We start from the raw sequence: 14,952 nt of genomic DNA on the forward strand, positions 1-14,952 counted from the left end.
TAAGGAAAGGTACAAAGTCTTATCTTGATCCCCGACTGGTTCGCCGGAGACGGGTCAGTATGTACTGATAAGTCAAGTGCGCGTATCGGTTTTCTCTAACTGTGAAGATGACGGAAAAAGTGGAACAACGTTATTGCATTAAATTTTGCGTGAAACTCAGAGAAAAACAAAGTGAGACCATTCGGAAAATTCATCTAGCATTCGAAAATGAGGCAATGAGTGTTACGCAGATTAAAGAGTGGTATAACCGTTTCAAAAGTGGTCGAACCTCGGCAGAAAGTGACGAGCGTTCGGGCCGACCAAAAACAAGTCGAACTCCGGAAATCATCGAGAAAGCAAAAGTTTTGATCTGTGAAAATCGTCGAATGACTGTGGAGGAAGTAAGTACTGAGTTAGATGTCAGTTTCGGATCAGCTGAAGCAATTTTAACGGATGACTTGGGATTGCGCCGGGTAGCCGCAAAATTTGTGCCAAAATTGCTGACAGACGAGCAGAAGCAACGGCGATTGGATGTTGCCGAGGACATGCTGCAATGTTATGAGGATGATGCGGACTTTTTGACATCGATAATAACTGGAGACGAAAGTTGGGTCTGACCCCTGGATATGACCCTGAGACCAAATTTCAGTCATCACAATGGCAGTCTCCCCAGGATCCTCGGCCAAAAAAAGCAAGGCAAGTTCGAAGCAATGTCAAAGTGATGCTTACTGTTTTTTTCGACCACCGTGGAGTTGTGCACCATGAATATGCCCCTGAGTGTCAAACTGTGAATGCACAGTACTATTTAAGTGTCCAACGTTGTCTCCGAGATGCGATTCGCCGCAAAAGACCTGACTTGTGGGCGTCTCAAAATTGGCGGCTACACCACGACAATGCGCCAGCTCATTCAAACTTTTTTGGCGAAACACGGCACTCCGCAAGTTCCTCAGCCTCCGCACTCTCCAGATATGGCTCCATGCAATTTTTGGCTCTTCCCCCATCTCAAAAAACCATTGAAAGGCACCAGATTTGAAAGTCGAGAAGCAATTATGAAAAAAACGACGGCTGATCTCATGGCGATGCCGAAAAGTGATTTTCAAGACTGCTTCCAGAAGTGGAAACGTCGCTGGAATCGTTGTGTTGCTTCTCAGGGTGCTTATTTTGAAGAAAATTAACGCCAGCTTTTTTCAGGTAACTTCAGTTTTACGTTGCACCATAAGGTAGGATACTTTTTGATTGGACCTCGTATTTACAATCAATTGAAAAACTAAAAATAAACCTGTTGTTTAAGAACATTCAGTAGACTAGTAATGACACTCATACTGAAGTATTAGGAGGTAAAATTTAAAGCAGATGCGACCTGAGCTTGTCACCATCCTGATAGTCTATTGCATGACGAGATATTTTGTCAGTGATCCGTAATGGGTGAATGGACTCTTTGAAACAACCTAAGAACAGAGTTTAAAGTGTCACTAAAGATATTTCTAAACGATGTACAGGGACAAGCACAGAGAGATCAGAGACGGGTATGACCGGCTACATAGACTGTCTGTGAAAGGGCCGAAGAGCAACGAGTTTGTGGAACCCAAAGTGCAAGGCCTGTGGAAATTAGCCACTGAGACGAATTTCACATCGGATGAGCTAGAATCACTTAAGGTGAGTGCTACTCTTCAGTTAAACCTGATTGGAACTTAACCTGTGTGTACCACGTACATACAACAATGAACAATGTTTCTTTCTATGTATTAAATTGAAATTTGTAGTTCAGTTTTCAATACAAAGTTACAGGTAATTTAGTTTTAAAATAGTAAAAGTCAATCAAAACTAACTGACTCATGAACTGAACTTCAATCAATATTATATTAATTCTTTCACCAATGTGATAAATGTATTGTTTGCTTAAAATATAATGGGATATTATCCTTTACTACCTTCCCTTAGTTAAAGAATTATTTATTTTTTTAATTGAGTTATACACAATTTTTTTTATTTCTGCTTATCGTATACTTTGGAACATTAATAAAAATGAGTGATGGTCAAATTTCATAAAGAATAATTCTATTACTAATATTCTGATACTAATGTCTGAGCTTTAGTGAAGCTTATCTATCACTCAGGAGGCTGAAAAACATTTCATTTCTGTATGTCTGGCTGGACAATATCTTAAAAACAAAATTATCTACAGACTTGAAATTTCACATGAAACTTTAACACTATATGAGAAACCTGAGTTCCATCTCACTATATGGGATTTGGCTGAGCATTATCAAATATAACAGTGATTTTATGGGTAGCAATAATGGCAATGAGAACATTTCAGAATAGATATATTTGTAAACAAATTGTATACAATTTTATGGGCGAATGTGTGTGTCCCCATTCCATTAACTTTTGTTTTGTTTTACATTTGATGCTTTACGCAAGTCTCATTGCCGTTTACGATGATTTGGTTTCCACTTTTTTCAGTCTTCTAAACATGTAAATGTTACAAGTCTGTGTTTTTGTTTTCTTCCGTTAGTATTTTTGAAACCCACCTGGCACAAAATTTGTGGTAACCAAGTTTACAAACCACAATTTCATGAATGAAACTCCATGAAATTTAGGGGAAATATTCTGAGGGTTCATATAATTGTGAAATTTTACTGCTTGTTTCAATAATTTTCACGTTCAATTCAATACTCACAGGACTAGGCATACCACGCGATGCTCATAGTAAACACGATTTCACCCATTTTTAAATCAATGCACCACTGCCTCGCTGGACTTTCAATCATTATTCCTTGACGCATCACAAATCTGGCAATAAATTGCAAGTTGGTTTGTTATTTTTTCCCCAACAAAATCTTTATCACAGAACGCACTTTACAACTGGTGGGATTTTCCATTGCAGCGTTTATTTAAACACCCCACTGTATACAAAGTACAATAGGTACGATGCAAAATCTACCATGGGCGGTTACATACTGGATGTAGGAACACTCTGACGCCAAGATGGCGGCACTAGTCCCACCCATTGCCGCTAAAACGTTTGTTACTTTCTGGACAGCCCTTGTACATATATATATATATATACATACATACATATATAAGAATGTGTTAAACATATACAACCATAGAATTCTGCTGAACATAATGTTTGTGAAATTTATTTTCTATACGATTGTCTGTCTGTCTATGTGCCCACAGGATATCTAGAGAATTAAATGAGTTAAAGATTAGAAATCACGTATGCAACCTCAGCGAAGCATGAAGCCCGTTATGCGACACACTTCTACCTTGACAAATACCATATAATTTCATAACTAATATAGTTATAGAATGAAGTATAGTAAAGAATATAGTTTTTTGTTATGCAAATGATTTAAAAGGCTGTTTTGAAAAGAAAAACTTATGTCCTTTTAAAGCTAATCGTGTTCTGAACAATATGTTGAAAAGACAAGGTCAATTTGTAAGATGTTAAAGCAAAATGATTTATAAAAGTAGTTGGTTATTAATACCCAAACTTAAAATGCCACTTTACACACACACACAAAACATATTTGTATCTCAATTCTATAAAAAAAACCCTAGCTTAAAACGTTTGTTTTATCACAATATACTGAAAGACATAGTTGTTTAACACTTTTTTTTTGGAATAAGAGCGTGACAGTTTGTAAAATTCTTTTGTAGTTTGGACTAGAAAGTGGAACGAAAAATATGTTTAAGGGTTTTTATTAGCCAAGCTGTATTTTCTATATATTTTGTAGAAGCACTAAAAATGAAATAGAAAATTACAATAACTACTATTTTACAATCTTGGTGTAGAAATTGATCCTTTATTCATTTTATGTACAATTTGCATTAGAATATGCCATATTAAAAATAAACTAATATTTATAACAAAAAAGAGTTTTTGCATAGTCCCAACAAATCCAAAAGGATTAACTTATTAAACACTTTTAAAACAGACAACTTGCACTCCTCACATTGATCTTGGGGAAGCCTTTAAACTGATGCAGAGATGACGAGACACATGTACTTTGACCAGTGACAGCAAGGTTGTTTTTCCCTCTTGAGTCATTGTAATGGTATGCTGTTCTGTATTGTCCCTCATGTCCAAACATGCTTCATCACCCACTAGTCTGCCACTGCCATGATTCCATACTGGTAAAAGATAGGCCCCGACTGCACCTTACCCACCTGCCCAATAGTCCTGGGAGCTCCTTTCTCTTTGTTTTTCTTACTTGAGCGCCCCCAAAAGATGACCACATAACGCAAAGTGACTCTAGTGTCTGGCCTTAAAAGAGCTTAGCTGTTTTCTATATTCTATTAATCTATTCATGTCCATCATGAAAAATATAACCATTTATTTCAAGTGAAACCTGAATCTTATACCAGTTTTCTTTATATTTTTGTTTAGTGCATTGAAATTTCATTGTAATATAAATGTTTATCAGTTATTGTACCAACTATGAATAAATATGTAATTATAATCAAGCACCTACATTGCTACATTGTTTTTAGGCTTATGCAGCCGTTGTCATAAACTAGTTTGCAAGTTTTCCGTTCACCGTAACAAATTACGTACAATTAAATTCTTGAAATATTTTAGTCTTGCTGTAGGAAGCTTCTGTCAACTGGTGTTAAACCGAAAAATGTATGAACAGACCCGTCTAATTTGATTTCCATACCACACTAACCCCTTTACACATGGATATTAATAATATATCCTCAAAATCAGAGGAAAACCATACAAAGTTTTTTTTATGTAAATCTGTAATTATGAAAATATAAAATTTACATAAAAATGTATAAAAAAATGCTTTTTAAAAACTTTTTGGTTTCAATTCTAAAAAGCTTTGATTTGTTTTTGCAGATTTTCAGCATGCCTTTTTACCCCATAAAACCGTTGAAAAACATTATTTACTCAATATTTGCTAACACTCTTATAGTCCTATTTAATAGGATATAGTTCAATCTTAACAGTTTTATGTCAAAGTTTGTTAGAAAAACGTGTTTGTATAAGTAACACGTAATAAGTCAGCAAAGGGTTGATACTTTGTAAACTGATAATTGGATTTGATATATACAAAGTACTGGGATACTTATAATTGAATATTTAAATTTTTTTTAGAAATACTTTCTATTACATTTTATTTGTGGATCAGAATAAAACAAGTGTTTGAATTTATTGTTTTAATTATTTGGATCTGATATTTTAAGTTTATCGTTCTATTTTAAAGTGCTTAGACAATTAACTAACAAAAAATCTTTTTAATAAATTTGCTTTTTGTAACTCTTGTTTATTTAATCTATATTTTAATAAACTTGTACTATTGTTTTATAACTTAAATTTAGTCTCAAAACGATGGTTATTCGTTTGATTTTGCTGCACCAAACCAAATCAATAGCATGCATCAAGGACCATAAATAATAATAATATACTGTATAGTTATTTATGGTCTATATATTTGGTTTGTGAAAAATTAATGTTATTAGAAAAGAATTTTTTTAAATTGTTACTTTAAGTTTAATAGTGTACAAGGTACACTAACAATGTGTAAACAATTAGGTTTAATTCCCAGATAATCTTTAAAAAGTAGATAATGTTCTTTCTGTAACTTTTGAAGCTACTTTGTTTTTATTGACAGGTGGAGCTGTTCCACTATGAAAAGCGCCTCCTGAAGCTGAGACACCTGCAAGTGGAGGCAGCCCTGGCAGGAGACTCTCGCGGGAAGAAACAAGCAGGTGAGAAACTAACGCTGAGCGAAGTCAATGACGAGACCATCAAGAAGCAGGCACGCAAAGTGGAGAAGCTGCACCTCGACTTGGAGGCACGAATCATGCAAAAGCATATCGAGCTTTAAATTAGTTTAATAGACACATTGAATCTGTTTTGTCTTCCTTTCTTATGACTGTAATGCATTGTAGTGATATTATACTTATATTAGTGAACTACTAAAATTACGCTATGTTGTTTTAACCTTGTGTGCCATGCCTGATATTACTAATGTTTAAAAGACTCTCTTTATATGTAGATTAGGCATAATATCGGCTCATGGCACTCTAAAGATTATTATATTTGTGGGTTATTACTAGAATGTAAAATATTGGGTGAAATAATATTAAATTACTTGCAATACTTGTACAACTGTAATTAATTAAGGGTATTTTTTATTAGGAATATGGCAAAGTAGTATATAGTCAAAAAATATTTTACTTTATCAATTTATTAACTGTATTCTCATTTAAAATGTTCACCTTTGAGTGGTTGTAATTTAAGATCATAAATTCAAACTAATATTTATTATCAGTGTGTTTGTACAGATTTACACTGTTCCTTTAGTAATTATACTTGTAAGATTTGTCAAGAAAGTTTATTGCTTATTTTGTCATGCAGCCCAATTCCTGCCACCATCTGACCTCATCTTTTGGAATGTCTAATTGAATCTCGTTAGTTTAACACTCATTACCAGAGTTATATCAAGAGTGCAGAAGACTGACAAAGTTGTTTTATTTCGTCAGAAACTAGAAGCAAAATGTATTCATTGTTTTAGTTAAGGATTCAATGGCAGCTACTCATAATTCAGACTGTTTCCTGAAACCATGATTACAATGTCATCTGAAATGTCAAACAATGATTTTCAATGATTGCCTCATGAATTCATTCTACTGTTCAGGACTGCCTTTATAGGTCTGCTAGAATATTCTGCACAGAGAACTTATTTATTTTTAAATTTTGGTATCATTCACTTACTTATCATTAAGAGGAAATTAATACCAATAATCTCAGATAACCAATATATGGTAAAATCTGATGCAAATGTTTTGGTTAACATTATATTGACATCTCTTAAAATTGAGTTAATTAATAAAACTTAACTTTTTATTATTGTTTTATATTACTTAAGTAACTCTTAAGCCTACATGTTTTTTGCTTGTTAATTGCTTTCAAGTGTTTATTTTTCTTCTATATTAATGTATTTATTGTTAAAAGACTACAATGTCTTTAGTTGAGATGTAGGCAAGGGCCACAATACCCTAATTTTGCCCAGTTAATAAAGAGAATTTTTATTCATCAATTCAATATTCTATCGAATGTTACCTTACATATACACTTAAACAGTGGAACATACTGCATAGTTTAGATATTTGGACAACACTGTTAGTAGGCATCTGGGACAACTGATGGATCCAAACCTAAGCTATACTTCGAGATTGGGTAATTTCCAGATAAACTCTAATTTTGTGTACAATATAACATTTTTCTTTTAACTCAAAACACTGAAATGTATTTTTCTTGTGTAAAGTAAATCTAATGTTAGTAACATTATAAATTTTCTTATAGGCTTACGATTTATAAATTGGTTGAGTAAGTAATACCAGTGTTAGAAATGTATGATTCTTACTTTGGTGAATGTATTGTTAAAATTTCATTAATTATCAACAAAGATTCAAATATTTTTCTATTTACTATCAATGTAATATATTTTGTCTTAGCTTCTTGCTAAAAGTTTTTGTAGTTTAAAAAATGATATTTCTCGGATCTTAGTAAGTGGCAGTATAAAGAATGATATATAATATTTATGATGTTGTGTTAAGTTAATGACACACTAGTCTGGCATTTTATTTCAGACAATATTCGCAATACCTGTATTGTCTTTTTGAGGTAATTTTTATTCTTATATTATTAATTGTTATATAAGTTGCAGGGAAACCAATAAACAGATGTAATATACAAGGATTAAGATAAAAACAATAAATACTTTGCATTTATTATGGATCAATGTAGCTTATTTTGTATATTAAATAAATTTATACTATTTCTACATTATATTATTAAATAAACCTTAATATAATTTTCCTCTTAAACATCACCGGTATATATTTTTACAATTTTTTCAATTTAGGGTTTGGACATTTACATTATTTTGAAAATTCATTCATGCATTATTTAAAAACTAGCCTATGCTATCTTACTACATACATTTTGTTTTCAATGTTGTCACCCACAAACTAACCAGCTAGTTATTGAAAAAAGTTGACAATTTTATTGTTATTAGAAACAGTTGAGTGTACATTTCTACCCGACATCGGTACGTTACGGAATAGTCAAATCACTCCCAGCCGTTTCCAATACTTTTCAGGTCAGGAATAAGAAACGCATAGCACAGTGCTTAAAGATATATTTTAAGTCTTCATGTACAAGCAATATTACATAATAAATCCAATAGTAAATTCCCATTTCAGGTTTAGCTGGGGCCCCGTCGGGACACTGTCCCTCCATACCCTGGCGCGCCTACAGCCGCCATCAAACTACTATTATGATGAATGTTTAGGTTGAATAAGCTAGATTCTCATTGCATTTGCAACATCGGTTGTCTTGTAACGTAACTCTTCAAGGCTTTAAGATCCCATACTTAAACACAGAAGCGTACACACAACTACTGGATTAGGAGTAAATAAAACCCAATGGATGCGGTCAGAAGAAATCAGCAAGTGTACAGTAGTTGCATGACGTTCTTCGGGGGGAAACAGGCTAGGCCCCGGTTCCAACAAGTATTGTATTTATTTACACCAAATCCAAAGATAATTATAATAATATAATAAAAATTCTTGAAATTATACACATTTCTGCTCCGCTACTATGAAACGACACAGTGAAAAAGTAAATATCGGGAACATCGAGACATACTGAGGGCGTTCTACGCGAACAAAATAATAAAAGACGAAGCGATGTGAGCTATTGAAGGATGATGCCATACATGCTACTGTCAGTAATGTTGAGCGTTGCACAACGTCTAGTGGTTCCACTTATTCCATCCCTGCAACAATAAAAACTCAGCTGTAAAACTTCAGTCGTGAAACAAAATAATAAAAGAGGAAGCGATGATGCCATATATGCTACCAGTCCACCCCTGTAACAATTGAACATGATCCCCCAGGGCCGAAACTAACCCTGTTCAAAAGTTGCTATATAGAGGGACTTGAAACTTCATACAGAAAATTAACTAACAAATTAACAAAATATATAATTCGATTAAGTTGGTTGACCAGCTTGGTACACACCATTACGTTTCAAAATGGTAACCATTTAAACCTTTAAAAATTCACAATTTTATTATTTCAGAAGAAAAAAATGTTATGGCATGCTTTTGTTTACTACAAAATTTCGAAATCAACAATTTTTATCTAAGAACGGTTTTAGTGATACATTTTTTTTCATAAATGATTACACTTAAATCCCATGAAAATAAATTCATAATGCTTCGGTTGTCACAAAATCTATCTACTTCTTCCGACTGAGAGAGGACTATTTACACTGTAAAAACATAAAGTGTACACATTTAACACAATATTCTGACAAGGTGTGGACCAGAAGCTTGGAAGATAGTCCAGAAACAATTTACGTCAGATGGAGAATTAAGATTCTTATTACGCATTACATTTTTTTCAGACAAATATGTATAAATAGAACAAGCAACACTTGATATTACATAATAACCTGTCATATCCGGCGTAGTTTGAAGAAGGGATAGGCTGGATATTGTTAAAGGCGGATATGGAACTGAAATATGAACAACATAAGTTATTCGTAATTTACGTTTTGAATGGATCACTCCATTATACAAATATTCAAAACATTGGAAATGTTTTCCATAAATTTCTTGTAAAGCAAATGCTTATTCTATTTGAAACTTTAATGTTAATGTAATTCACTGAATATTTGTAGTTTTTATTGCTAAGCATGTAAAAGAAAGACAGTAAAATTTTTCTTTAGAAAATATTAGTAATGTACAATATTTAAAACTCAAAACTTATCTTACTGATAAAGTAAAAGGTAACTATCCCCACTTAACATGCACATTCGAAAGCCCTGTTTTCACAATTTCACTAAGGCCATTGTATCCAGAAATATTGTGAGTACAGGAAAACAAAGTACTCGTCCCTTCCTCTCCCACTGGCCAATGTATATGGGAGAAAGTTATTAATCTGCCTGTGTGACACTCCTTAGTCTAAAGCTTACAGATACAAGACGTTTTCTCGTGTATCGCAGGGCCAGATATAACAGGTTTTACAGTACCTATACAAAAATAATTGGGAAATTAACAAGTCCCCACCTACATAAGATACTATTTATGGTTTGAAGCAGTTGATGGACTTACGTGCTGTTTATCCTGTAAGTCCTGCATGGGTAGTCGGGAGTGGTCCCAGGGTGCCTCCAGCTTGAGACCGTCAGGTGGAACCATATCGTACTGCGGCAATAGTGGCATCGCTGATTGCAGCACTGTGCCAGGTGGGCAACCGTTGTAGTGTTGGCTGTCGGCCCCTCCCTATCCACAGAGAATAACACTCTTCAGTGACAGAGTAACAACACTATACAAGGAGTCACGAAAGAGTGCAGTTGGCGGCGACCAATAGAAAGGATAGGCCAGCGCGACGTTGCTACTCAACAGGTCCCCAACAGCCCGGCACGGCGCGCTGCGGTTACAGCGAGGAACAAGTTCGGCAACGTCGCTTACTCCTCATTGGCTGCTCCAAGGTCACGCTCCAAATAGGCTCCTCCCTCAACTGCACTCTCTGGTGATCCCTACTGTAGTCCAACATTAAGGTGGATTTGAATCATAGTTCATAAGGTTTTGGGAACCAAAGTGACTAAGTCCTAAAAATCTTTGGGTGTCAGTGTGTAATCTTATTTTGTCACCAACTGGATTCTAGAAATATCTAACAATGGCTCAAGCTATTTTATTTTTAATATTAGTTTCTTATTAAACGTGGACTCTGGAAGTAATTGCTGCCTAACAGTGATCTGCCTTGTGATAAATGACTAATATACTCGTATGTATCTAGAATCATCAGACTTCTAGGACACCCCACCACTTAAAGCATCTGGCCCTCTGAAAACCTCTTTACCTGTGAGACGGTCTAGCCTCGTTTCTGGCCTGTAGGTTCACACTACCTCTTGAAATAACCCTCTGGCCAGACTCATATGCTTCATTATGGTTCATACAAAGAAATTTGTTTACATGAACACAGTTTATTAAAAATCTCATACAAAATAATCTATAAGTAATTATTTTTATACAATTAAAACTATATTTAAGCCTAATATTTTGATATAACAAGAGGCATCAAAGAGAACTCCCTTCTTTCATTTGACAAGCATTCATACTAAGAATATAATTAGCATTCTTTCAGAAACTCTTGTTAGATTCTTTAACAAATAACATATAAAAAAGCCTGTATTAAACAAAATATTTATCTTATTAGAAGAATTTTAATTATATTTTGGGAAAAATTTAATGATCAAATTAAAAAAAAAAAAAAATAATATTACTTTGTAAAGACTTCAGTTTCACTCAATTACTAATCAATACTTAACAAGTATATATACCTGATAGGCGGTGGTGTCTATGATAGTGGGCATCTCGTCTGGGACGAGGCGAGCGAAAGCAGGTGTGGGACCCTGGCTGCGGTACATCTGATGTCTCTCCAGCGCAGATAAGTTGCCACCCGCCGCTGCTGCCGTCCACAACCACGACGCCGTGTTCACGTCCGGCTCCGCCACGGTGTTCATCCCCGTGTAGTTCTTCCATGCCCGTTCCGTGCCGATCGGACGAGGAGGCACCTGTACATTATATCTTTGTTATTGAGCAGTCGAGTGTTTATAATAAAATATAAGAATACAACAACCCCATATAAACATTTAACCCATATAGCAAGCAAAATTCGAGAGAATATTTAAAACAATCAATTTACCTTTCTATCGTCCATGGGTCGATGTTCGGCCTGTTGGGGCGAGGAGGGACTGACATTGGGCGAGCCAACAGCCCCATTCTCCAGACCGGCCAGCACGTCCTGGTGTCCGAGTGAGGCCAGAGTGGCCAGGTGCGCGTTGGTGAACCCGACGACATCTTGTGGCTGTGGGAAGGCGTGGGGAGTTATGTAGGACCACCTCTGGGTCTGTCCGTTTGGTCGTGGTTGTTGCGGGGTAAACTTACTGAGGGGGAAAGAGATGATGTTGTTGTTGGCCAAGATGTAAGGGGCAGGGGCAGGTGTAGGGGTGGGTGGATTGGGGTTGTATATCGGTGGTTGTGATGTGGTCGGTGCCCGGAAGTCAGGTGCGCGAGGGTTCAATCGTGACATGGTCACGGTGGTAGTGGCCTGCTGCAGGGATTGACTGTAGTGGAAGGTGTCCGTCTGCTCGGGCTGATACTCAGCGTAGACCCGGGTGTACTGTGCAGGCGACTGCGTAGGCGGGCTGTACGACGGGTATGAGGCCAGTGATGGCAGGGAGGGCGGGGTGGTGCTGCTCTTGCTGGAAACAGGCGAACACACCGTCGTGCCACGATAGCCAGGAGCTTTGGCAGCGTCCACCTGTTTAAAACATATTTGATTGTTTATTTAATTACTTAAAAAATATAAAAGTGCTTTAACCTATTAACACATTGACTGTGCAGATGCATCAGTGTGTACTGGATGGTGAAGATCACTCAGTATAGATCTGCAGTGATGTGTTAGTCCATATTGTGACATGAGAGGCATCCAGATATTCTTAATATGAGTGATGGTCATTTGAAGACCTTCCTATTTCAGGATATATTTCTGAATGGCCAGTGGGGTCAAAGCCTTGAAGTCAAAAAGCAAAAGCAAGTAGATATAAATGCCTATGAAACATTTCATGGAATGTGGTTAAGTAGATTTTAAGACTCAATAGTTACTCAAATATTTCTGGCCAATGGAGCAGAAGAACCCTAAGTTGAAGCAATTTCTTAATAAGCAACTATCTCTGAGCTAGAATAACTGTTTGCAAATTTCTTTGACATTTAATTTGTTTTTAAAAGCGCTTGCATACTGAAAGTTGAAAGTCTACTTCATAAGTTGAATTCCTTTATTGTATTGTATCCACACTATGAAAAACGGATAATAAATAATATTATAATTCAGATTCCACTAATAAGTACCTGGGGTGGAGAGCTCTCAAGGTACGTGTGCATGTTGGGGAGCTGTTGGGGGCCGTTGGCGGGGGCTCCAGTCGCTGCTACACTTGCAAAGTTCATGCCTTTCTGAGAAGGGTCGTTCTCTCTTCCCCACATGCTCTGTTGCGCCACCTGCATAAACACATTTTTTATCATCTCATAAAATAATCATTACAGACAGAGTTCATCAGACTTTTAAACATACTTGTATGTCTTATTAGTAAAAATTCTAAATGATGCAAGGAAAAGTATCTTAAAAATTATGTATGGATGCTTTATTTTTACACTGATACCAACTTTATTGAAAATGGGTGTACTCTGAAAAACAAGAAACACATACTACTGTAGATAATGACTGATAGTACAAATATTCTATGCATCAAGCCATGAATGCTGAGGTCAGAGAAGAATCACTCAGTTTACTTTTCTACATGGAACCTTGAGAAAACCTGCAACCACATCTCTCGAATGACTGTAATCAACAGCTAAAGGTTAATCGACTTTCCCAGCATCATTTTAACAAAGAATACTATGATAAACAAAGGGAAATGGTGCATAATTTTAAAGTGCTGGGATTCATTTCGACTCTGACTCAACATTCATGTCCACTTTGAGGTAACACCAACTGATCTCCATCTGACAGTGTGAAAACATTTGCATATGGACGGCTCATTGTAAAGACTGCAAAACACTTCATATACATATACCCTCACGAAACTAGCTCAACCACCAGTATGGGTCAGAAGTGAAATATATATGGAGGGTTTACAAAGAACTCATCTAAAACAAGAAAACATGAATAGGGCTGTATGAAGCATGAAATCCAACTAATTGCAGGATGACACATATCCAAGTGAAGAGAAAAAATGGAAACACCAACCTCAGTTTGGTGCAAAACAAATGGAGAATCCACCTTTTATTTGAGGATCAGAGAAGACATACTGGATGGTGAGTATGAAAGTGATGTACTCCATGAATGTACAAAATAATACTGTACGGGAAAAGACAGGCTTATAGGCCGTCTTACGTATTTACCCAGTAAACTAACTAACTGAATTTGGTATGCAGCAAACATTGAATGTAAGAAGTAAAGGAGGCTACAGCCATGACAGTTTATTGGTTAGGTCAGAGGATTACTGATATTGCTGTGAACGTTATTTCCTCGTGTTACAAGTAAAGCAGAAAACAATGTCTTAATCTAGCCAGACGCAGCCAATAAGAAAGCATAGTATGGCTATGTTAATAAAGATAACACGTACACAATAATATCACAAACTGCAATAACATGAAAAGATGTTCTAGCGTAACTTTTGTTTATCTTTGCTGTCAACCTACCTTTGTAAAGGTGTCATTGAAGAGTGAGTACTCGAGGGTGGCACTGTGAGCTGCGGACGCAGTGGTGGTGGTAGTGGTAGTTGCGGGAAGAGGGGGAGTGGGTGTGGCTGGAGGCAGAGGGAGAGGTTGAGGGGTGGTAGTGGTAGGAATCGCAGCGGGGGCCGGAGTAGGGGCTGCGGGGCTAAGCTGTGGTGTAGGTGGAGCCGCCGGACTCACGGTCACCTCGGCCGTTAGTTTAGCCGCAAACGTCTGGCTGGGAGTGGGTGTGGTGGTGACTGTCTTGCTCGCTCGGCTAGATGTCATGATGGCCGTTGTGTAGGACATTGTGGTTTTTGTGTTGCCCGCAGCTGCCAACTGTGCTGCTCGTTTCTCCGCTGCAATCACATAGTTAATGTTGTATTCAATGGTTTTTAATTTTCAATCTTACTTAACACACAAATGAAAGATTAAAAATCTTCACAGACAACAGATTTGTAATATTGACGATAAAAAAATGTAAATTTTAAATAAAGAATGGAATTGATTATGTATATTACATATAAGTCATTATCTACTTCTTGAGCAACAAAGACTTCAAAAAAATCAAAAATAATTTTAAATTTTTCGTATGTAAAATTAAATCTGCATTAATACAGTTTTATTAATTTTTCATAAAAACTCCCTGGTTCTTAACCCTTCA

The 14,952-nt window shown here is 36.1% G+C and overlaps 2 protein-coding genes across 8 annotated transcripts in view; one reads left to right on the top strand and one right to left on the bottom strand.

Moving 5' to 3' along the window:
• Positions 1-7,787, top strand: part of LOC124362185 (alpha-2-macroglobulin receptor-associated protein-like) — a 30,529-nt gene extending 22,742 nt beyond the window's left edge. The window contains exons 6-7 of the mRNA XM_046816460.1: positions 1,479-1,635; positions 5,610-7,787. Of these exons, the coding sequence (XP_046672416.1) occupies positions 1,479-1,635; positions 5,610-5,825 (373 nt within the window). The 3' untranslated portion in view covers positions 5,826-7,787. The remainder of the gene's footprint in view (positions 1-1,478; positions 1,636-5,609) is intronic.
• A 340-nt stretch (positions 7,788-8,127) lies between these two features.
• The window catches only part of LOC124362183 (ankyrin repeat domain-containing protein 17-like), a 125,099-nt gene continuing 118,274 nt past the window's right edge, over positions 8,128-14,952 (bottom strand). For all 7 annotated transcript variants that reach the window (XM_046816454.1, XM_046816451.1, XM_046816455.1 and 4 more), the window contains 6 exons: positions 14,274-14,647; positions 12,924-13,070; positions 11,719-12,336; positions 11,354-11,587; positions 10,125-10,292; positions 8,128-8,783 (listed from right to left, as the gene is read on the bottom strand). In XM_046816454.1, the coding sequence (XP_046672410.1) occupies positions 8,760-8,783; positions 10,125-10,292; positions 11,354-11,587; positions 11,719-12,336; positions 12,924-13,070; positions 14,274-14,647 (1,565 nt within the window). In that variant the 3' untranslated portion in view covers positions 8,128-8,759. The remainder of the gene's footprint in view (positions 8,784-10,124; positions 10,293-11,353; positions 11,588-11,718; positions 12,337-12,923; positions 13,071-14,273; positions 14,648-14,952) is intronic.

The sequence above is a fragment of the Homalodisca vitripennis genome, chromosome 5 (genome assembly GCF_021130785.1).
Source record: "Homalodisca vitripennis isolate AUS2020 chromosome 5, UT_GWSS_2.1, whole genome shotgun sequence".
NCBI lineage: Eukaryota > Metazoa > Arthropoda > Insecta > Hemiptera > Cicadellidae > Homalodisca > Homalodisca vitripennis.